Source organism: Phacochoerus africanus, chromosome 3, assembly GCF_016906955.1.
Source record: "Phacochoerus africanus isolate WHEZ1 chromosome 3, ROS_Pafr_v1, whole genome shotgun sequence".
Taxonomy (NCBI): Eukaryota; Metazoa; Chordata; class Mammalia; order Artiodactyla; family Suidae; genus Phacochoerus; species Phacochoerus africanus.
The window spans coordinates 35,024,281-35,049,575 of record NC_062546.1 but is presented as its reverse complement, the minus strand read 5'-3'; the positions used below and the strand labels follow the sequence as shown (position 1 = coordinate 35,049,575).

The following is a 25,295-nucleotide window of genomic DNA, read 5'->3' as shown; positions in this document are numbered from 1 at the left end:
AGCTGGCACTCCTCACCTTGGCACAGTGGCTTCAGCATTCTGGACCAACACCTGTGACCACTGCAGAGCAGGAGCTGGCTAAAGGCGGTCCTTCCCAGAGGCCCCAGCCCACCTCCCCATGCACCCAGTACTTGTATTGGGTGTATTGACTATGTAGGGTGTGCCTGCCCGGGTTCCAGGTGCTGGGGAAGCAGAGGTGCCCCACATAGACAGAAGTCCTCACCCTGGTGGGATGTGCATTCCAGGTAGAGGAGAAAGACGTACAGGAAAGAAAAAATACAGAGGATCAAGTGATGAGGGTGCATGTGAAGAGGGGATGAGAGTTTTTGGCAGGGGTTGGGGGGAGTCCTATGGGCACAGTGGGTATTGCTCACCACACCCACTTTCTTCAGGCGCGTCATGTCTGTCCACTGTTTGCTTCACTTCTCTTGCCATTTAGGATGTGTTGTTCTCTCTCTTAAGTTCGATTAACTTTAAATTTCATGACCTGGAGTTCCCATCGTGGTTCATTGGTTAATGAATCCAACTAGGAACCATGAGGTTGTGGGTTCGATCCCTGGCCTCGCTCAGTGGGTTAAGGATCTGGCGTTGCCATGAGCTCTGGTATAGGTCGCAGATGCAACTCAGATCCCATGTTGCTATGACTGTGGCATAAGCAGGCAGCTACAGCTCCGATTAGACCCCTAGCCTGGGTACCTCCCTATGCCATGGGTGCGGCCCTATGAAGACAAAAAGACCAAAAAAAAATTAAATAAATAAAAACAAAATAAATTTCATGACTTCACGTTCTGGTCTTCCCTGCCCTCCCCCCAATCCCAGCCTTGTTCCTCTTCCCTCGGGAAATTATATCTGCCCTCTGGCCATGCTGTGAAGCACGGGGACAGATCACTTAGTCCATCGTTAGCGGCATCTGCCTCTCTGTCAACAAATTCCACGTGGGGGGTGCCCCTCATTTCATTTGTGTCGATTGGCCTTTGAGAGGACATATCCTAATATTTATGTGAGCTTTCATTTTGGATGTGCAGGAACGAAATGCTTTTGAACATTTTGCACTTCATTGAGCGAGCTCTCGGATGTGTGCCCGTGTAACGTGGGGCTGGAACATTATGTAAGGACCTGCTTCCTTTACCTCCTGCTGCCGGTTGTCACCATCACACCAGCTCCCTCCTGCTCCTTTATTCATGAGTAGGGGACACATTTGGATGACCTGGCCACCGCTTCCATCTCCTTGCCCTTCTAAGCCGTGCTTCTCTGAAATAGGCCATTTTTAGTTTGGGGGACTTGGTTTCAGACTTATTCACTGCACTGATATTTATTGTGCTGGAGATGATCTTCTATGAATAAATATATACTGCAAAGCTGACTCACCCCACCAGTTGTCAGCTTTGCCCAGTAAACAGAAATGCCCTTAGGTAGTTGCTTTTCCGCCGTTCCTCCCTCGGTGCTTTTGCTTTGTGTGCTTTTCCATGGGTGACTCATCTTGCCCGGTTGTCATCTTTTTCTAGCACGTCACCATCACACCTATTTCAGGCCCATGTCGTCACTGAGCGTGTTTTGGTAATATCAGTCTTGCTGGGGCTTTTTTTTTTTTTGTCTTTGCTATTTCTTGGGCCGCTCCCGCAGCATATGGAGGTTCCCAGGCTAGGGGTCAAATCGGAGCTGTAGCCACCGGCCTACGCCAGAGCCACAGCAACTCAGGATCCGAGCCGCGTCTGCAACCTACACCACAGCTCACGGCAACGCCGGATCGTTAACCCACTGAGCAAGGGCAGGGACCGAACCCGCAACCTCATGGTTCCTAGTTGGATTCGTTAACCACTGCGCCACGACGGGAACTCCATTGCTGGGGCTTTTAATTTGCCTCCTGGATAGACACCAAGGGAAACTTTATTTGGGTGATGCCTGTTTGTTTTGGGGGTTAAACCGAAATACCAATGAGTTGGGAATTATTTTCTGTTCCTTTTACTTAGATCACTCCTTTGAATTCAGAAAAACTCAAATTGCTTTTTCTTCTTTACATCATTTAGTTTAAATTCACTGGCATCAAAAAATTGACCTGTAAACCTGAATTCTGTAAGGCTGGGTGATGGCACGTGCACACACACACACACACACACACACACACACACACACACAGACTTCTAGGTGTCTAAATTCATTCACTCATTCCATTTGGGGTCAAACAATTCACTGTTAAATCTTTTCCCTTCCACATTCATGTCTGATTTTCCACTTCGTTATGGGTACAGTCTGATTATTATAAGTTCTGACCTTTGAGGCAAGAGTCAGCCAACAGCAGGAGAACAACTCTTGTGAAGCAGATGATGGAGGCTGCAAAGCTTCCCAGACCCAAGAATGGACCAGTGGGGGAGGTGATGTGGTTTCTGCATGGAGAGGCAACATGCCTGAGGCATCCAGTACATTCTCGGGAGGCCGTATGAGAGAGGAGAGACCTGGGGAGGTGGAGGACCAAGAGGAAAGGTCAGGAAACGGGGCCCCATGCAGGACCTCCTCCAGAGACCTTGCTTTTTCTGTGGATGGAGTCATGTGGATGGATGAGGAAATCACAGCTAAGCTCCCTCTCTGACTTTAGAAGCAGGTGAGAGCCCTTGAGGAAAGAAGAGCTAAATCGTCCCGCTATTTACTGAGCTTGCATTCACTTCCGGGAAGGTTGTGCAAGGTGACACACAGAATAGGTGGCAGGCTGGAGAACATGTACTCCTTCTCAGTTCTGTCCCTAGTTATGGGACCAAGGAAGGGGGCCTAGTGTGGAGGCTGTGATGGAAGAATGACGATCAGAAACTTCTCACTCCAAACTTGTGGAGAAATGCACTGGTGGCCACATTGAGGGGTGTCCAGGGCCCCACCATCGTCTCCAGCCCTGCCAGGCCAACTTCTGATATGTAAAAATCGAAATGAACTTTGTCTTTTTGGATATTTACTTATAGCACATCAAAAGTTCATCACACGGAAGGTCTTGGTATCATTTGGTAAACCCTCAGTAAGTATTCTTAATCGTTATGCTTAATCTGAAAATATGGCAAGAACTAAAGATAGCTGATGGATAATTTGACAATAAATGCAATATCTTTTTGCTGAATGCATGTGTGTATATTTTAAGATAGTTTCATCATCATTTTTTTTTTTTGGCTTTTTAGGGCTGTACTGTGGCATATGGAAGTTCCCAGGTTAGGGGTCTAATCAGAGCTGCAGCTGCCGTCCTACACCACAGCCACAGCAAAGCAGGATCCGAGCTACATCTGGGACCTACACCACAGCTCACAGCAATGCCAGATCCTTAACCCACTGAGCGAGGCCAGGGATCAAATCCAAATCCTCATGGATACTAGTCGGGTTTATAACCTGCTGAGCCACTAAAGTAACTCCTAGAAAATTTCATCTGAAGGATCACACATGCTATGAAAAAACACTAAGCATCCTCAACAACTTTGTTTTGAAGTCATTTTATTTTTCCAGGGGCTTTCTGTGGCTAAAACACAAACCAAAGTCTTTGTAACTCCTGGTCCATTTCTAATCTCATACGTATCATTGAAAACTTAAAGGGATTTAAGAACTGCTCCTTAGAAGATGGTTCTATAATCACTAGTAGGTCAGCTCCATGAGGCAGGAATGGTCAGGAACCACTGAGACAGGAACTCATATCCTCATGGATACTAGTCGGATTTGTTTCTGCTGCAGTACAACAGGAACTCCCGAGGATCTATTTCTTAACGTATAATCAATTTTCTCTCTTTCTGGGTGCTTCTGTCCATTTCCATGTAAAAGCAATGAGGAATGTACCTATTGCCATGTTTGTGTTTCCCTTTTGCTGGCCCCAGTTCCCTGTTATCTCATTTCAGGCAAAGGCAGAACAAACAGGCCCCTTGCTCCCAACATGTAAGCAATCAGATCCACAGCTGCTGGAGTCCAGATCCAGCGGCCAGGGAGTACGCACCCCATTAGGGAGAGATGGCGTCAGCGATTGCACACGGAGACAGCCTCTTTGTCCCTTCTTTCAGGGCGCTGGACTGCTCAAATTTTATTGGCATAGATGATTGTTTTATAAGACAGTTTTCAATTACATCACAATGTTAAAAGTACACCTGAAGATCAAATTCTAAAAATTACCTCCCAGATTATGTTTCCTAAAAGGCTAGACATAGGATTCGGCATTTACAAGTCTTGTTTTTAGATTAGTGCTTATCTCCAAAGCGTCATGGCAGGAGGACAGTCTGAAAAAAACCAACTTCAGTTAGCTATCACCTAAAAGTTTCTAAAATCAAGGTTTCTTTGACCATGAATAATATAAGTCTAACTTTATCTGAGTCTGTAGTACATTCCAACTTCTAAAGCTCACAGTATAACCAGTTAATAAATGAACACTATATTTTTAATTAAATTGGATTTGAGGAGTTCCCATCGTGGCGCAGTGGTTAACGAATCCGACTAGGAACCATGAGGTTGCGGGTTCGGTCCCTGCCCTTGCTCAGTGGGTTAAGGATCTGGCGTTGCCGTGAGCTGTGGTGTAGGTCGCAGATGCGGCTCGGATCCTGAGTTGCTGTGGCTCTGGCGTAGGCTGGCAGCTACAGCTCCGATTGGCCCCTAGCCTGGGAACCTCCATATGCCGCGGGAGTGGCCCAAGAAATGGCAAAAAGACAAAAAAAAATGGATTTGAATAGGGGAAAGTCCATCAGGATGAAATTTTTATATTATTGTTGTAATTTTGTTAAATCACAAATCACCACAGGATAATAGGAATGGAAAATAAGAATAATAAGCAAATAACAGGGAAGACTGAGGAAAAACTGAATAACAAGTAAAACAACAGGAAAGACTAGGTCACCCGGGAAACAGTCCATGTTCTCCGGTGCAAACGTGGAAATTGTTTTCCCGGGAAAGCCCCAATTCTTCCCCATCAACATGAACAAGAGCGCCATGTAATCTGAGGCTTGCCCTCGGTTTTTCACCATACAAGCAGGCTTCAGCCTGCCCTCGGTTTTGCACCGTACTGGCAGGCTTTTATCCTGACCAGAAGCCCACCTTCAGCTTGTACCATTCAGGTGAGCTCCCTTCCTTGGTTAGGAACCTGCCTTTGGGTTTTTTTTGCCATCAGGTAAGATCCCTTCCTCGAGTCCCTGCATTTTCTTGGCTCCCCGCACACAGCAGCCGCTTGTCTCAGAGCCCTGGGGAAAGGGTCACCTGTAGAGTAAACCTACATTCTGCTTTTCAAGCTGAGCAGAAAACCATTGAAAAATAGCTCTTAGAGCAAACCCAAGGCAATAGATAACAGTCTTTTCCAGTGGAACTATGGAGTGAGCCATGTAGTGTGTGATTTTAAGCGTTCTAATAGCCATAGTAATTTAAAAATCAAGAAGTAGATGAATCTAATTGTATATTTATCAGTTAACCCCTGGTGGTCAAAATATTACTGTTTCAACTTATAATCGGTATAAAGAAGGAACAGTGAGATATTTTATATGCTTGTCTTGTGCCACGTCTGCAGAATTCAGTTGGTATTTTGTATGTACAGGGTACCTCAGTCCAGAGATGCTCAGCAGCCATGTGGCTCGTGGCTCCGGACTGGACAGCATGGTTTTGGCGTGGGCCATAAACATTCTGCTACTGCCCATTCCTCCCCTGAAAGTCCGGGAATGTTTGAAAATTGCAAACAGCCTCCTTTGGCGAATGAAAGTAACAGAGAACTTCACAATATGACACAAAATGACTGTGTCCCCTAATCAACAGTAAAATTTTAAGGACAAACTAGTTAAATAACATTTGCAATTTTGGGATACTTGGCAGCAAAATGGCCTCATATCTCATTGAACATTTATTGAGCATTGCTGTGAGCTAGCAAAGCCCTGGCTTTCAGAGTGGACCACAATGGGGTCTGAGCCTTAAGCCTGGCCAGGGGGACAATATCCACATCCCAGAAAGCAAAGATGAGCACAGAAGAGACATGCAAAACCTGCCCGTGCCCACTGACACTCCAGGCTGTCCCAGAACCCTTAACAACTCAGCTGTGGCATTTGTCCCGCATCGAAGCAGGGAGGAAATGCACTGGCCATCTCTGCGCGGCTGCATAGTTCACTTATTCAGCAGATATTGGTTGAGTACCTACCACGTGCCAGGCACTATGCTGGTCATGGGGAAGCAGCAGCGAGCAAACAGACCCCAGTTCCAAGTTCTTTTTTTTTTTTTTTTTGCTTTTTTTGTGGCCACACCTGTGACATATGGAATTTCCCAGGCTTGCTGTCAAATCAGAGCTGCAGCTGCCGGCTTACACCGCAGCCACAGCAACACCAGATCTGAGCCGCATCTGTGACCTACACTGCAGCTTGTGGCAATACTGGATCCTTAACCCACTGAGCGTGGCCAGGGATGGAACCCACATCCTCATGGATACTAGTTGGGTTCATAACCTGCTGGGCCACAACAGGAACTCCCCAGACCCAAGTTCTTATCCTCAAGAAGTTTTACTTTAGTGAGAGAGGACAAAACAAAGTAAGTAGCAGACAGAAAGTAGTAAGGAGAAGAAGAGAAGAGGGAGTGGAGATGGAGTGTTCGGGTTTCCAAATTTTAAATGTGAGTGGTGGGATGCAGTTTGAGCAAACACTTGATGTGGAAGTGATGGGACAAGGCTTGTGGATTTGGGTTGGAAAAGGCGGAATTCTAAGTGAGAACTCCTGAAGTGCCTGGCATGTTTGAGAAACAGCTGGGAAGCCTGCAAGGGAGCAGGGAAAAGAAGAAGCCAGCTGTTTGGAGATGAGACAGAGGCAAGAGCCCAGAGAAAGGGTGCAGAGCAGTGTTCAGCTGTTACAGGTCCCATCACTCCCTGGGTCCTTAACCTTGGTCCATGGGTAGGAATCAGCAGAAAATTGTACCTTTATTTTTATTGCATTTTAACTAAAATCTAGAGTGCCCTTCCATTGTAAATGTAGGCAACAAACCACAATAGTATGTCATACCTGTAACTTTCTTTTCAACTGACACAACAGGTATTTTCCTATCCTGTCACATCAGGGCTTTGCAGACCTTTGCAAATATTACTTAATGCTTATGCTCGTTTATACAGCAAAATTATGGAAATTATTAGATGACTGCTGAATCATATTCTTTAACACAGCTCATAAAGTATAATCCTTTGTGTTTTGTGCATTTAAAAACATCTTTATGAGAGGGGTCCTTGGCATAAAGGAGGCTAAAAACCCTTGCATTTACTGGGATTTGAATGGAAAAGCTGATGATCTGACAGCGTTTCATAAGCATCACTCTGCCTGTTTGGTTGAGGTTGGAGGGTCAGGGACAGAGGCGGAACTATGCAGACCCATCATGGTGCTGCAACAGCCCAGGCAGGAGGTGCTGGTGGCTGGGCCGACATCTGAGGTTGTGAGGAGTGGGTGGGTTCTGGAGGCGTTTTCAGGAAGAGCCAGCTGACGTGCTGCTGGGAAGCGAGGTGTGCAAGGAAGAGAGCGGAGACCAAGCCAAGGGTTTAGGCCTGAACATCGAGAAGAATGGAGCAGCCATGGACTAAGGCAGCTGGCAGGGGCTTGGGGACAACAAGAATGAGATGACTGATGGCCAGGTTTTCATCTGAGAGAAGCAAGATCCTTGATTCATTCTCTCCAGGTCTTCAACAGTATTTGAAATCTTTTGCCTGATATCAGTTTCTGAGTGAAGTGTATCAAATTCTAGCAATATTATGGTGGAATTGGTCATATTCGTATTATAGTCCTCAATTTTTAAATTTAATGTTCTTGATTATATTGTTAGTATTGTTAGATCAGATTTGATATGGTTATATCTTCCTAGTGAATTTTTATAATTAAATATACACCCTTTGGCATTCCTGTCGTGGCATAGCGGAAACAAATCCTACTAGGAACCATGAGGTTGTAGGTTCAATCCCTGGCCTTGCTCAGTGGGTTAAGGATCCGGCATTGCCATGAGCTGTGGTGTAGGTCGCAGATGCAGTTCCGATCCTGTGTTGCTGTGTCTGTGGCGTAGGCCGGCAGCTATAGCTCCGATTAGACCCCTAGCCTGGGAACTTCCATATGCTGCAGGTGTAGCCCTGAAAAGACAAAAAGACAAAAATTAAAATTAGAAAAAAAAAATACCCTTTTTCCTCATAACGCTTTTTACCTTAGGATCTAACTAACCCGATACTGATTTGCGGTATCAGCTCATTTTTCTGGCTATTTTTACTTTATTCTTTGCACTTTTTCATTTCTTTCCTTTTCTTTTTTTTTTTTTTTTTTTCTTTTTCGGGCTGCACCTGAAAACTGATCATTTTAATTTAACTAAATTGTTTTCTTTTTAGGGCCACACCTTTGGCACATGGAAGTTCCTAGGCTAGGGGTGAATCGGAGCTACAGCTGCTGGCCTACACCACAGCCACAGCAACGAAGGATCCAAGCCGCATCTTTGACCTACATCACAGCTCCCAGCAAAGCCAGATCCTTAACCCACTGAGTGAGACCAAGGATCGAACCTGCATCCTCATGGATACTAGTTGGGTTCATTTCCACTGAGCCACAATGGGAACTCCCTGTACTTTTTCAAATGTGTGTTTTCCAGGTTTTTCTAGAATGAAGAGTTACTTTTGTAATTAATCAAATCCCAGTGATTCATAAAAATATTTTATCTGGTATTATTTTGTGTAGGTGTGATATGTTACAATTGGGTCTCCATGTTGAGGGGGAATGCGTCTTTTAGTACTTTAACCTGAAAAAGAAAATGTTTGTCTCCCTACCCAGGACCATTAACATAAGATTAGCCACTGTCTCGGATTCGCCTGGTGTAGAAAATCTCGTTAGCACCCTCATGTTGAACAGAAGCATATTGGAGGATTTAAAGCAGTACAACAAGGCTCGCAGGGACCCTGTAAGTACCTGCTATGACCAGACTGGCTTCTTTCCCTCCCGTTATGGGACCATTAGGACCCATGTGGGTTTAATCGCAAAGTTTCCTTGGACCTAGTTGGAGAATCGTATGCTAGGGAGCAGCAGAGGTGGGATCGGAAGTTGGAGTGAGAACAGAAGGAGGAGGAAACTGAGGTTCAAGGAAGGGGGGCCATCCTCACGAGTGGGGTGATCAGGTGCCCTATATCCTTATTACGGGGATGAGCAAATTGGACGTGATTTAGGCAAGTGTCACAGGAGAAGACAGAACCCAGTTCTTGGAACAGGCACATCTGACCCAGGTAGAGGATCCTCGAGTGCCTGGGGCCCACCCCAGCAGCAGCACTGGTTTTGACCCTGGGAGGTAATGCATCTGTCCACACTCCTTGTTGAGCCAGTAGCATCCTCAGGATTGGATTGGCTGGGAAAGATCCTGGATGACAAACATTGGGCTCTCTTTCTAGTCTAGTAACCGTATTAGACTTTTGCCACACAGAGGGCCAGCTAGCTGTGGTCCTTATAGTATTGCTCCTTTCTTAAGGACCATGCACATTAACTTCTCCAGATGTGGAACAACGCATGTAGTTAGGGAAAGGCTGAGTTACTTTTTTTTTTTTGGATAAACTTTATTTAAAATTTTTTGATTTAAGTGTAACCAATAAAAAGTGTGAAGGATTCCACAATTTGAATAAACCACATAACAAGCAGCTGATCCAAGAAACAGACTGACACCAGCCAGCCCATTGCAGAGTCCCCTTCTGGCTGTCATTTAGTCACTTCTTCCCCAAATTAGGGCCACCTTGGCTTCTAAGATCATAGATGCCCGATGTGGTGCTAAAGAAAACAGGTTCTGAGTCAAAGGAATGGGGTTTGAATCATAGCTCCACCCCTTCTAGCTGGAGATCTGGGCAAGTTAGCCTCCCAAGCCTTCTTTTCTCATAAATGAAGTAGAGATAATGATGATACTTACCTCAGAGGTTGGAGTGAGGGTTAAAGGAATACAGGGAGGGCGTCTAACCTATGACCTGGCCCAAAGGCAAGAGGTGCTAGATGGTGGCTTTGTTATTGTCCTCACGTGGTCCTGCTTGAAGCCCTTTATTGACAGCTTATGGAGACATTAATAACAATATTTTTAAGGGTCTTAAAATACATGCTTCTCTTTTCAGGATGGAACACCACTGCAGGCATTTGTGGCCGAAGTTGCAGGACAAGTAGTTGGCATTGCAGTGATCAGAAATGAAATGGTAAAGTGAGAAGTGGATGTTCCTTTCCTTGATTGTGCCTTTTTCCCGCCATGGATTAGCCTCTTTTGAAGTTTCGTTTTTTACTTATTTAATATGAATGTCTCCCTTTTCTGAAGGCTATAGATCTTCTTGCATCCCACCTCTCTCTCCCCAAAGGATTACTACTATTGAAAGTTAGGCATTTCCCCCTTCCACACTATTCCTTCTGCTTAACTACATGCATCATGTGTGTGTGTGTGTGTGTGTGTGTGTGTGTGTGTGATGTCAAGTGGACATCTAATTTTATTTTTTCCCAGTGCACCACCAGCTATTCCAAAGTATTTATTACTGAGTAGTCCATTCTTTCCAGACTAATTTAAAATGCTGCTTTACATTATTAAATTTCTGTACACCTGTGTCCATTTTTACTCGCTATCCTGTCCCGTGGATTTCTTTGTTGATCTCTATTGCATTACCACATGCTTTTGTGTCTGGTAGGGGAGTCTCTTCTCTTCTTTGTATTTCTTTCCTAAATTTTCATGGGTTTACTTGGGTCTTTCTTTTCCAGGTAAACCTGGTAACACTTACTATGAATTTATTTGTACCTATGCAGATTTTACAGAACAAATTTAGGCAGAACTGTCAATTATAATATTGAGACTTGCCTTCTGGGAAGCTGGCTTCTGTAAGATACCCTTTATCAAGTTAAGGAAGTTCTCTCCTATTTCTAGTTTACTAAAAGTTTTTTATTATGAATGGGTATTGAAATGTACTAAAATGTGTTTTGGTGTTTGTTGAGCTGTAATAGGGCTTTATTTCTTTAATATATTCAAACTACCCTTGTTCTTGAATTCATTTCTCTCTTTTCTTTTTACAGACACACCTGTAGCATATGGAAGTTCCTAGACTAGGGATCGAATTGGAGCTGTACCTGAGGCGTACACCACAGCTACAGCAACACCGGATCCAAGCTGTGTCTGTGACCAACACTGCAGCTTGCAGCAACACTGGATCCTTAAGCCGCTGAGTGAGGCCAGGGATTGTCACACACTCTGTCGGGGTCTCAACCCGCTGAGCCACGAGGGGAACTCCCCTTTCTGTTTTGATTAAATATATTCTTGAGAATTCTCGGAGAAAGGGTGGAAGGGGGTAGGGTCTCTGAGTCACATATTTACAGGTTTTCATCTGACCTCACTCTTGAATACTCATTCAGCTGCATATAGAATTCGTATGCAATTTATTTCTCATCATAATGTTGATGTTTTTACTATCATTGTCTCCTAGTATCCAATATCATGGGTAAAATGCAGCCTGATGTAAATAATTGAATGTTTGTTTGCTTTCTCTCTTGAGAATTCATTTTTTCTTTTTATTCCTAAAATTCTTAAAAAATATCTTATGCCTCTTTGGAGCTTGGGAACAACTTTCTTCTATGATTTCAGTAATTGTTTCTTCCCTTTCATTTTCTCCATTCTCCTCTTCTTAAACCCCTCCCACTTGGTTTTAGGGCCGAACCCACAGCGTATGGAAGCTCATAGGCTAGGGGTCGAATCGGAGCTGCAGTTTCTGGCCTACACCATAGCCACAGCAATGCCAGATCCTTAACCCCCACTGAGTGAGGCCAGGGATTGAACCCACATCCTCATGGATACTAGTCAGGTTTGTTACCCCTGAGCCACAACAGGAACTCCTTAAATCTCTTTTTATTTTATTTACTTATTTATTTTGCCATTTCTAGGGCCGCTCCTGCGGCATGTGGAGGTTTCCAGGCTAGGGGTCTAATGGGAGCTGTAGCCGCCGGCCCTACAACAGAGCCACAGCAACATGGGATCTGAGCCGTGTCTGCAACCTACACCACAGCTCACGGAACGCCAGATCCTTAACCCACTGAGCAAGACCAGGGATCGAACCCGCAACCTCATGGTTCCTAGTTGGATTCATTAACCACTCTGCCATGACAGGAACTCCTTAAATCCCTTTTTAGATGGGATCGACCCTTCATTGTCTCTTATATTTCTTCTTGTGCTTTTTAATCTTGTACTTCTTCATTTAGGAGACGTCCTTGAATCCCATTTCAGTGTTTGGCTGCATCTATTCTATTCTCTAGACCTTCTATTGGCATTTTAACTTCAGAGTTTTTGTATTTAACTTCCAAATCTCTTCTTTGTTTTCTTATTGTTCCTTTTTGGCAGCAGTTTGTTTGTTATGGTTTATGCAAGATCCTTTTTGGTATCTTGGAGGACACTGAATATTAAAAAAAAATTCTCTTTTCTGTGCTGGCTGACCTCTGTTTCCTGTGGAATAAATTGTGTTTCTCTATTCTGATCTTTTGCGTTTGTCAGTTTTCCTCAAAAGTCTCTCCATGGATTCCCCTTGTGGCTCAACAGGTTAAAAGTCCAACATAGTCTCCATGAGGATGCAGGTTCGATCCCTAGCCTGACACAGTGGGTTAAGCATCTAGCATTGCCGTGAGCTACCGTGTAGGTTGCACATACGGCTCAGATCTGGTGTTGCTGTGGCTGGGCCATGGGCCTCAGCTACAGCTCCAGTTTGACCCCTAGCCCAGGAATTTTCATATGCCATGGGCACAGCTGTAAAAGAAAAAAAAAAAAAGTCTTCCATGTCATGAATGAGAGATTGAATTATCAGTGAGGAAGACTGGAACAGTCTCCCTGACAGATGTGTGCATCTGCTTCTCCACTGCATCACTCTGGCTTCTGGGAGGCTGCCCTCCTCTCTGTCCAATTGGGAGGGAGCAGCCATTTCCGGCTTTTCGTGGTGCTTGAACATAGCACTGGTGGGCAGCAGATGGGGACCCTGGAGTGGCCCACGGTAGGAAGGAGTAACCTATGGCAGAAAACCATAGGTGTAACCTATGATACGCTCCCTTTTCTGCGGAAAACTATCTTACAACTTTGCCCCATCACCCTCTCTCATTATTTAATTAATTTATTTAATTAATTAATTTATTTTTGTCTTTTGTGTTTCTATGGCAGCACCCATGGCATACGGAGGTTCCCAGGCTAGGGGTCTGATCAGAGCTACAGCTGCCAGCCTACGTCAGAGCCACAGCAACTCGGGATCCGAGCCGCATCTTTGACCTACACCACAGCTCACGGCAACACCGGATCCTTAACCCACTGAGCAAGGCCAGGGATTGAACCTGCAACCTCATGGTTCTTAGTCGGATTTGTTTCCACTGCACCACAATGGGAACTTCCCCTCTCTTATTATTTTAAAACTCATTTTTGTTTTTCTTTTAAGGAATTTGGGGTGGGAGGAAAATTAAGTGCACGTGGCCTATCTGCTGTTTTGCTTTAATAACCTCTGTTGGCTCTTTGCTTTTTGGTTTTCATTGATTTCTCAGCCTTTCACTTATGGCTCATTTTATTTGGTAATGAAGGATATCTCCTTGGTAATTAAAGAAACCTCTACCTTTAGGGCGTGAAGGCAGTTACAGGGTCCACGCCGTTGGGAAGGGCAGACATGGCAAGAATGGCCCTCGTTTTTTTCCTTTGTGCTTCGTGGGAGAAGCTGGAAGAACAAGGGGTCTTGAGGGGCTTGGGCTTCATAATTTTCCTGAATTTTATACCGCCATCCTAGCCAGTCACAGGGTACATCAAGTTCCTTGCATTCTCCAGTTTCTCTTCTTGAAAGTGTGCATTTAGGACAATGTTACAGTGGAAAGTAAGAAGAATTAGAAGTGGGTGCTTTTCCCATCTGCCTTTGATTGATTTTTAATTGCAAGTTCATCTCCAGTGTCCTGCATTTGTACCCACCTCTTTTCATGATTTCTGATTTTGGTGGCATAATTGTGCATGGATGATTTTGTATCTTTACTGTATATATACCTTTACTGGTGAACCTTGTCATTTGTGGTATTTTTGTTTCCTGTTGCGGCCTTTTCTGCCTAGAGAAGTTCCTTTAGTATTTATTGTAAGGCTGGTTTAGTGTTGCTGAATTCTCTTAGCTTTTGCTTATCTGTGAAGCTTTTGATTTCTCCCTCAAATCCTTGCTGGGTAAAGTAATCTTGGTTGGAGGTTTTTTCCTTTCATCACGTTAAGTATATCATGCCACTCCCTTCTTGCCTGAAGAGTTTCTGCTGAAAAATCTGCCGATAACCTTATTGGGGTTCCCTTGTATGTTATTTGTTTCTTTTCCCTAGCTGCTTTCAGTATTTTCTTTTCACCTTTAATTTTGGTCAGTTTGATTAATATGTGTCTTGGGGTATTCCTCCTTGGGTTTATTTTATATGGCACTTGTTGTGCTTCCTGGATTTGAGTGCGTGGTTCCTTTCCCATGTTAGGGAAGTTTTTGGCCATTATCTCTTGCCTTCAATTGATTTTTGATTTGATTTTTTCCTGCATATCAGGTTTGTTACTACACCTCATGGGAGAGAGTCACACTCACCCTGGATTGTGCCCCCGCACCCCCACAGTGTGCACTGCTGGGCAATGAGGGCATAGTCAGCATGAATGGGCTGCTGGTTCCCCACGCCCCAGTATGGGGGACAAAAATGGTGATCAGCACGGGCCCATAGAAGCAGGAGCAGCATGAGATTTGTCTTTTTTTTTAAAAAAAAAAACTTATTGAAGTAGAGTTGATTTACAATGTGGTATTAGGAGTTCCTGTCGTGGCACAGCAGAAACGAATCTGACTAGGAACCATGAGGTTGTGGATTTGATTCCTGGCCTTGCCCAGTGGGTTAAGGATCCAGCATTGCCATGAGCTGTGATGTAGGTCACAGATGTGGCTCGAATCCGGTGTTGCTGTGGCTGTGGGATAGGCAACTGTAGCTCCAATTAGACCCCTAGCCTGGGAACCTCCATATGCTGCAGGTGCATCCCTACAAAAGCGAGGAAAAAAAATGCAATGTGGTATTAATTTCTGCTGTACAACAAAGTGACTCAGTTATACCTGTATGTCCTTTTTCATATCCTTTTCCATTAAGGTTTGTCATAGGCTATTGAATAGAGTTCCCTGTGCTATATAGTAGGAACTCTCATTTATCCATTCTATATATGATAGTTTGCATCTGCCAGTCCCAGACTCCCACTCTGCCCCTCCCTGTTGGCAACACAAATCTGTTCTCTATGTCTGTGAGTATGTTACTGTTTTGTGGGTAAGTTCTTTTGTGTCATATTTTAGATTCCATGTATAAGTGATACCATGTGGTATTTATCTTTGACTTACTTCACTTAGTATGATAATTTCTAGGTCTGTCCATGTTGCTGCAAATGGTATCATTTCATACTTTATCACAGTTGAATAATATTCATAATATATATGTATTATATATCATCTTAATTCATTCATCTGTCCATGCTCTATTAGGTTGTTTCCATGTCTTGGCTGCTATGAACATAGGGGTGCATCTATCTTTTGAATTTTAGTTTTGTATATATATATATCCAGGAGTGGGATTTCTGGATCATATGACAACTCTATTTTTATTTTTTTTGAGGAACCTCCATACTGTTTTCCATAGTGTCTGCACCAACTTACATTCCCACCAATGGTGTAGGAGGGTTTCCTTTTCTCCATAACCTCTCTAGCATTTGTTATTTGTAGACTTTTTAATGATGGCCATTCTGACGAGTATACGTTGGTTCCTCACTGGAGTTTTGGTTTGCATTTCTCTAATAAGTAGTGACAATGAGCATCTTTTCATGTGCCTATTGGCCATTCATATGTCTTCTTTGGAGAAATGTCAATTTAGGTCTTCCCCTCTGAGATTTTCTTTTACCAGTTTGCTCACTGGTCCTTTAAATTACCTTCCACCATGTAAAAATGTATGATCTCAGAAGCATAAAAAAGTTCAAGGGGTGTTTATGGACAAGGCCCAACCTCACAATCTATTGCAGGCCAGCCAGTTGCATGTGCTGGAGTGTGTGCCTTGTGGGGTGGCATGTTTCCATTTAATAGGTGAATAGAGAAGAGTAACGAACTCAGAGAATGTGGGTGGGTATTTGTCCCACACCAACTGGCTGGTGCCCCCTTGCCCAACAGCGGGTAAACCTGCTGTCCTGCCACCTGGCCACAACAAAGACTCAGGTCTCTCTGGGTTTTCAGGAAAGCTGTGATGACCAAATTCCAAAGCCTGAGCCATGCTCTAGAAGTAAACCATCAAAGCAAGTGACTTTCAGGAAACATATATATATATTTTTTTGTCTTTTCTATGGCCGCACCTGCAGCATATGGAGATTCCCAGGCTAGGGGTCTAATCGGAGCTACAGCTGCCAGCCTGCACGAGAGCCACAGCAACGTGGGATCTTGAGCCGCATCTGCAACCTACACCACAGCTCACAGCAATACCAGATCCTTAACCCACTGAACAAGGCCAGGGATCGAACCCGAAACCTCATCGTTCCTAGTCAGATTCGTTAACCACTGAGCCACAACAGGAACACAGGAAACATATTTTTTAACTTTTAAAAAATTAGAACGGCTATGTGTATATTTATAACCGAATCACTTTGTTGGACAGCAGAAATTAACACATTATAAATCTACTCTACTTTAATAATAAAGCTTTAAAAATTGGGGGGAAAAAAAAAGCTAACCATGAGAGTTCTCTGGTGGTACAGTGGAGTAAGGATCTGGTGTTGTCACTTCTGTGACTCAGGTCACTGCTGTGGCATGGGTTTGATCCCTGGCCTAAGAACTTCTGCATGCCAAAAGAAAAATAAATTATGAAGACAAAGGAGTAAATAATAGGAGAGAAAAACACATTTCTTACTGTTGCGCTTCCAGTAATTTTTAAGTGACATTTCCCAGAAAACGTATGCCGTTTGCTAAAACATCCTTTTATTTTTAAGTAATGTTTTATTAAAATGTAGTTGATGTACAGTGTTGTGCCAATTTCTGCCATACAGCAGAGTGACCCAGGCACACACATAATACACATTCTCCTTCTCATGTTATCTTCCATCGTGGTCTATCCCAGGAGCCTGGATACAGTTCCCGGTGCTGTACAGTAGGACCTCGTTGCTCATCCATTCTAAATGTCATAGTTTGCACCTACTAACGTGTAAAAACATTCTTAGATGTCCTTTCCCACCTGTTTCAGGATATAGAGTACATACGATCCCACTACAACATTGAGGATTTCATCTATTTCAGTCACCACCAGCGCGAAGAACACGGACACCTGTATCACTTTGCTCTGAATCCCATTTTCCGACACTACACCAAGTTTTTCCTAAAGGAGATCCTCCGTTTGGGATTTAAGTCCTGTCTCTACTACCCTGTGTACCCACAGTCTAAGGAAGGCAAGGTAAGAGAGGGTCCTAATTCACTTTTCCAGCAGATCCGCATCCACGGTATCATTTGCGTCCTGTGCCACATTTCTTGTCCTCCACACGCCGGGGATTTTGATTATGACGTGGCTCTGAATTTCACATGGCCATACCAAGTTTGGCCCTTTTCTTAACACCACAGTGAAAATCCAGAAGGCTCTGAATTTCTGAAACCATCACAACCCATATAATTAGTAGAACAATTTGTTGGCTTTTCCATATCAACGACAACAACAACAAAAAAAACAGACCAAAAGCCATGGGAAAACACACTAAGGGGTGTGAGAATCAAATTATTTCTTATGTGCATTAGCGAATGCCGAAACGTCCTATCTCGTTCCTGAAGCACAGAACGTTCTAGTACTGAACCCGGGGAATAAATCAGTTCAGTCCTTAAGACTGGGGTGCTGTCACGGCAGCACGGCATTCCAGGTCAGCACTATAACCCCCGTGAAAGTGACGGATAAACAGGGCAGGTACGTGATACTGACACAATCTTTACGTGGTAAATACATCTATGTGTGCATAATACTTGTGGCATTTCTGTGGAGCCATACTTCTGTAACACACACGTGTCCACTGGGTAGACAGCGTGTATGTGCACACGCACAAGGAGCCAGCTCTTGCTTCCACATCCCCTGCTTTAGTCTCCCTCATAGCCCTTTTCACTCCTTAACATCACAGCCTGTGCCATGAAGCTGGCAGTGTTTGTCCTGTCCAGAGCTGTTCCCCCAGTGCCTGGAACAGTTACACACACACACACACACACACACACACACACACACACACACACGCACACAGTGTCCTGCTTTAGTTATAGGCATGGGCCTCTTGGAGTTGGATTCCCCAAGCTGTTCTTTCCTATAGTTGGCCCTCTGTCACCTGCAGTGTGGGTCCTCCACTCGATGCAGACTTGATGGGTGTTGAGTCTGAACCCTTCCACTAGGCAAGAGTTGCCCCATTAGATCTCGTTCATGACCGACACCATTCTCAGCCTCTACCTAGAGTCTGACATTATCACAGTGTTTTTCTAAATTATCACGGTGAGCTATGAGGATTTTTCAATGATCTTAATTATTAAGATCATTAAATTTGGGGTTTGACAGTTTAACTCTTGAGATTTAATTATTTAGCCTAAAATTATCCAAGTTAAAAATATACACATAACAGTAAATTTATCAGTGTATCTTATTTAACAAATACCTTTTGGAGAAGACCAGAAAGAATGGGGGAGAAAGAGAGAAAAACATGGAAAAGCTTGGTCGTGGATATAGAATGTGCCCTAAGTGATGATTGTTTTCCTATCAAAATGCAGCATTTCAGCAACCTGAATGCCCCAGATTTGAACTTAGGACATGGGAAGGTGACACTTGTGTCTGAAAATCCTGGTCCTGCCTAGTTTCCTTTTACTTCACATATGAGCAAGTGCCAATTTGGTGACCTTCAGCTTGTGATATTGAATTAGTTTTATTCAAAATGGTGTCTGCATGTGCCCAGCAGTTGGAAAGTCCTATTGCGTCCATCATCAAAAGAGTGCCTTAAATTGAGCTCATTGATGTGTATGTATTTCCCCCCATGGTATAGAATTAGGACCATGTAGTACGATTGTATGTATCACATAGATTTATGTTTCCTCTCAGTCTGCACCTCTCGTTGATTTACAGATGTACATGTATTTTTTTTGTCTTTTTATCTTTTTTTTTTAGGGCCACACCCAGGGCATATGGAGGTTCCCAGGCTAGGGGTCGAATCAGAGGGGTTGACGCCACCCTGCACCATAGCCACAGCAACACAGGATCCTAGCCTCATCTGTGACCTGCACCACAGCTCCCGGCAATGCCAGATCTTTAACCCACTGAGCGAGGCTGGGGATTGAACCTGCATCCTCATGGATGCTAGTTGGGTTTGTTAACCAGTAAGCCACGATGGGAACTCCTGCACATGTACATTTAAATGAGTGCAAGAAGCAATACCAAATAATGTAGGTAAAATCTCTGAATTCAGCTATAAATCCCCAACTGACTGCAGTAAGAGTGAGCTTTTTTGCTGGCATTATGAAGACAATTTTCTCCACATTGTCCTGCCAGAACATGCACTGAAAGATCTTTTAAAAACACAGCTTTGGCTAGAGATTCCCAGGTCCTATTTTTCAGTGTAAAATCAGGCAGTGAAGTTCAATGGTAAAGGATTTTAGAAATCACTTGAAGAAGCTCTTGGAAAGGCCTGGGGCTATTTTTAGAACAGCATTAAGTCATATGTAAAGCATCTTATGTATTAAACTACATCTACAGTTCCATTTTGCTTTCTTTGGTTTCCAGTTTAAACTCAGTAAACGTATCATTAAAAATTTGGGGTTTGACAGTTTAACTCTTGAGATTTAAAAGGTTGAAGTAGCCTGAGCTGGTTTCACCCAACCGCTAAGATTTCATAAATGTCAAGGAAATAAAGATCACCACGCTCAGTTTTCTCTGCCAAGTTTAAAATTGGATAAAATTAATAAAGCATTCTCCTAAAACATGATTTCTCAAAGCCCCTTTTCAGTAAGCATAAATTCAGTTTATAATTTAGTATTAATAGAAATTAGAATAATCTGATCCACGCCACCCACCTCCACCCTCTCTGGTTTCATTCTTTTGTTTTAAAACACTTATTTCATCATTTTATCAACAAAGGCTCGGCTGAAGTAGCTGTGACTTTCACAAACAGGAGGATTTTCACATTTGCATCCTCTTGCCCCTCGGATGACATTTTTATCTATGTGCCTCCTTAAAGCAGCTCCTGCCAAACGCGCAAAGGTTACCAGGACACAGATAACACAGCTTAATGGGGTCAAATCAAGCTGATTCATGATCACCACAGAGAAGAATATCCTCCTGGGAAAATACTTGCGCTGAAAAATCCCATAAACCAAACCACTTGTTTATCTGTCATTCCCACAGAGATAGTAATGCAATTACTCCCGTAATTATCTTCATTAGTGTCAGGCATTATCTACGATTCATTCCTCTGCTTGAAGAGTATGTTGGTTTATTTGCTGATTTCCCCCCCTCCCGGCTTTGGCCGGGTGGGGAGTTTTGTATTTGTCAAGCCGAGCGGGCATCTGCGCTCTGCTCCCCCGATCTTCCCTAACATCGAGGTCGCTGTCCCCCAGGTCCAGAGCCCCAGCGCCCACTCGCTGACATCCGCCCTCCACTTCTTGGTTCCCGTGCGGCCCCGACGACAGATTGTCTATCCCTTGGAAAAGCTTGGCATCAACGCTCCATCAAAGGAGGTCTCCAAGGACCCGGTGGGTAGCAGGCGGCGGCAGGCGGGGCGCAGTGCCAGCGCGGGCGGGCGTGGCGGATGGGGCGGCGCTGCTGCGCAGAGCCCGGCGGCTTCTCCGTAATTACTGGCCTTTTGGGGGCGCCCCGCGGCCCCTTTCTCGGGTGGGGCCTTCGCAACGACCCCCGGCCCCGCGCAGTCCCTCGTGACACCCGTCGTCACCCCCCCGCCACCCCGAGGATGCCTCCCAAGCAACATTCTGGGGTCGCCCACACTCCTTGGTCCAAAGCAGACTCGCCTTCCCATCCCGTTTTGCTTTCGGGTTTGAGATAATAGATCCAGCTGCCTTGAGCCGGTTGAGTCAGTCATGAGCTGGGTTTGTTCACTTCTCCGCGGGGATGCAGGGTCATGAATAGGAACGTCTTAGCTGCCCTGGGTGGCAGGGGGGTTGGCCTTAAAACGCGCGCCTCGGAATACCAGCTTAGGAAAAGGGACAGAAACAGGACCTAGATTTCGCTTTAAACGAACATGCACTTGTGAACAGCCGTACCCACAGCCGTGTTCAGTCCCTTCACTGGAAGCGTGGCTTAGGCTGACTTACATATAAGCCCCTACTGTTCGTGCTCACTCCCACGTGAATGACGTGGAGAGGAATCCCTGTAGTGGGCTGACCTTTGTCCTTTGTCAGGGACAAAAGAGGAAAGTGCAAGGTTGAAACTCTCCAAACATTTAGCTAGAGTTGCCCATCAGAGCTGGTGCTCAAATCAACAACCCGTGACAAACCCCAGTGTTGCAGGAAGAAGTGTGTCATCTCACTGACTCCAGCTCCTGCTTTACAAAGGGGGGAGGGGGGTCCACAAAGGCCCAGGTCAGAGGCAGCTGCTCACTGTGACCCAGGCTACTCTAAGTCCTACACTTACCTTTTTTATATTTGCAAAACAAAAAATGAATGTATATTTATTTTCTGTTCTGAATTTGTATTTGGATAGAGTCCCAGTGCTTCCTTATGAAAAATGTGAAGCGGACACAAAAGTAGAGAGAATTGGGTGAAGCAGGGCTTCTCATTCAGTCTGAGTGGGGACCCTGTCTTTTTTTTTTTTTAATGTACAATCCCTCATACTGATAGTTTTGTAAAACATGAATTCCTAAAAGGAGGAGATTTAAAAAAAAAACACAATTCAAGTCCTATTATGTTGTTATTGGGTTTAACAGGCACAGAATTACTCTGTCCAATTGCTCTAAAAGCTTCTGAATGCAGGTGGGCTGTGTGTCAGCCCCCATGGTGAGCCGCCCTACAGCTCCCACGTCCTGGGCACTCATCTCTGACAGTGTCAAGCTCCTCCACATCCCCACCCACTTCCCCTTCCTCCCTTGTCACTTTGAAGCAGGGCACGTAGCACATCACCCAGGACCACATGTGTGTCCTTAGGTAGCAGGACCAAGAGCATCACTCATGCCCTGTCCACTCCAGACATGAAAGGGCCAGAGCCATCTCTGAAGGGGCTAGGCCTCCAGGGCAGGGGTGGGGGGACCTGATGGTGTGTGGAGATCCTGGGAATGGGTCCTTTGGGATGAGAGCTGAGAGAGGGCACAGAGTCAGGGAGGGTGGCTCTATCTCTTTCTGTCATAGCTATATGGTGCCATGCTGATTCCAGGCAAGGGGGTCACAGGTGCAAAGCAGAGGGATGCAGCCTCTGCGTGAGAGATGCTGCCCTTTGCAACCACTACTGAGATGCCTTTGAGTTTGGATAGACCATGCAGCTGGCCCAGGAGAAACCCTCACACATCACGTCGGTGGCAGTCCATGGCTCCGGCTCCTTCAGCTGGTCCTGGGGCGGCGCGGGGGAGGGTCTGAGTGGTATGCCCTGGGTACCAAGAGCAGTTTTTCTGAACCTCATGAGCCTCCCCATCCCTCCCCACCCCTGGGACTATACAGAGTTAGACGACTTTGGGGTGAGCTGGAGCTCCTGGTCTGGAGAAGGCCAGAGATATGTTTTGTTTCATTTAAAACAATTCTATCATAACTTCCCAGGTTGCTACAAGTTGAAATCATTGCTTACGTTTATTTTTTTAATTTTATTTTGTCTTTTTAGGGCTGCAACTGCAGCATATGGAGGTTCCCAGGCTAGGGATCAAATCAGAGCTATAGCCACTGGTCTACACCACAGCTACAGCAACGCTAGATCTGAGCCATGTCTTTGATTTACACCACAGCTCACAGCAACGCCGGATTCTTAATCCAGTGAGTGAGGTCAGGGATTGAACCCGTCTCCTCATGGGTACTAGTCAGATTCCTTCCCACTGAGCCATGACGGGAACTCCCATTGCTTACACTTAATAACCTTTTCTGTGGCCATCTCTGTGCTGTGTTCCCCCAAGGCCCTGGCTTGTTTTAAGACATAGCAGAGGATGGATTTTTAAATCCCTACTTCAGGAAGATAGCCACTTACCATGTGGATGTGGCTGATGCTTGGTACCCACCACTCTGTGCTGTGTTATCATACTGATGAATTCTTACTTTTTTTTTTTCTTTTTAGGGCCTCACTCACGGCATTTGGAGGTTCCCAGGCTAGGGGTCGAATTGGAACTATAGCTGCCAGTCTACACCACAGCCACAGCAACGCCAGATCCTTAACTCACTAAGTGAGGCCAGGGATTGAACCTGCAACCTCATGGTTCCTAGTCAGATTCGTTTCTACTGCACCACTACAGAAAACTCCCAAATTCTTAGTTTTTAAGGAGCACTTTACTGCTGCTTGTTGTACTCCTTCCTCCCCTGTCCCCAGCCTTGGCCTTGCTCTTGGCGTGCAGAAATTCCTGGCCAGGTATCAACGATCCTGCACCACGGCATCGACCTGAGCTGCTGCAGTGACAACGCAGGATCCTTAACCTGCTGCACCACAGGGGAACTCTAGCTGTACTCATTCTTGAGAAGATTTTAGTAAAGATTTAGGTTTAGCAAACAAGATTTAGTGAAAATCTAGAAATCTTAGAAGTTTGGCCAAAGGATTATCGAGAGCATAATCCACATGGGAAGAGCCTAGATGTTCCAGCATTAAAATGCTCCATTCCATGATTCACAATTTAAAAAAAAGAAAAAAACATTTAGGTGGATTTAGTGTTTTAGGCTGATTATCTGAGACAGAGTGAGCCAGATGGAAATTTTTAGAAGGAATTTCTATGGGGTCCTAAGCTCATTGATTTCTGAGCAGGGCAAATAGTACAGCAGCCACTGAACTGAGTGAGGTTAAGTGATTGTTTTACTAAACGAATTCCTTTTTGTCCTCTAAGTTTCACCCTCCCTGGAGCCTGGCGCTTCATGCGGGACCCTCAGCTCCCTCACGTGGCTGCACATGGCTCTGGCTGGCCCCTGGCCTTTCATACCTTTTATCTTATTTAAGCCAACTCAGACTGACCATCCATTTCTTCACTTTCACCTAGGAAGCCAGGCTTCAAGAGGGCAGAACACTCCAGCCATGAATAATGGGATAGAAAACGTTTCATCTCGGTGGGTTGCCAATTTGAATCTGGCACAAGTCAGCAGTGATTGAAATTCATGACTGCGTGGCAGGGAAATGTGCCCCCCTCCCACCCCGAGACCCCCTCGCTGCTGTCTGGCTTGGATGGTAGGTGTCCCGGCCACAGAAACGTCCCTGTCGTTCATATCACTTGACAGCCGTCCCTGTATTACGTGACAAGGTAGGGCCTGGAAAAATGTCAGTGATTCTCATCACATATTAGAGGTAGGCCCTCAAGAGTCATCACATCTCCACAGTTAACAGGTAGAGTGTTACGGATAAGAGAGGATTTTTCTGACCATAGTCCACATGAGAAGGACCTAGGTGGCTGTGACAGGGTCCCTGCCCTCAGGGGGCTTACAGTCAACTCTCAGTATTACATGGGATCTCTCTGGGCTGGTTAAAGCAGGGATGGGGAGGGTGGACTGGCCCCCGAGAGCAAGAGCGGGACTTGGAAAGAACAGATGCACTGGGGTCAGGATCTCTTGGGAGGGAGTGTGTTTGGTCCAAAGCATGGTTTCCCTTCCAAGACTGGGATTTGAAACGACTTTTCCTTGTGATATGAAACACCAGCAAATCTGCTTTGAACTTAAAAAGCTCCCACCCTTGCTTCGGTATCAAGAGATGCTTCCCATCATCCACTCAAATCGCTTTGGTTCTCCATCTTGGCTTAGCGTATTCAGAGAATTACCCTGTGAATTCATCTCTCTCTCTTCTTTTTTTTTTTTCCAAAAATATTTGGACCAAATCAATCCATCATTCTTCAGATGACAGAGTCATCTCAAGAATCATATGTCCAGAATGATCAATGCCTGTTATTTTTTTTTGTGTGTGTGTGGTTGTTTATGAGTGATGGTCTGTTTAAATTTCGACTGATGAATTCTTTGAAGCCTCCGTTTTCCCTTTGTCCTTCTACAAAAGAAAAATGACGGTTTGTTTAACCCCCCTTCTTGGAGCTAAGTGCTGGCCCGCTTTTCCCTGGTATGTGATCTCTCAGGAAGATGTCACTGTCTGGCATTCAGTTACCCTTTGAATTGCCCCTTTCATCTCGGCTGTTCTTCCCCAGTCCAGCTATAATTACCATCTGATGGACTG

The 25,295-nt window shown here is 44.9% G+C and overlaps 1 protein-coding gene across 1 annotated transcript in view; it reads left to right on the top strand.

Annotated features, from left to right (window-relative positions):
* CFAP61 (cilia and flagella associated protein 61) overlaps window positions 1–25,295 on the top strand; it is a 255,401-nt gene that overhangs the window by 94,535 nt on the left and 135,571 nt on the right. The window contains 4 exon segments of the mRNA XM_047771596.1: window positions 8,757–8,883; window positions 10,067–10,144; window positions 17,193–17,399; window positions 20,573–20,707. Of these exon segments, the coding sequence (XP_047627552.1) occupies window positions 8,757–8,883; window positions 10,067–10,144; window positions 17,193–17,399; window positions 20,573–20,707 (547 nt within the window).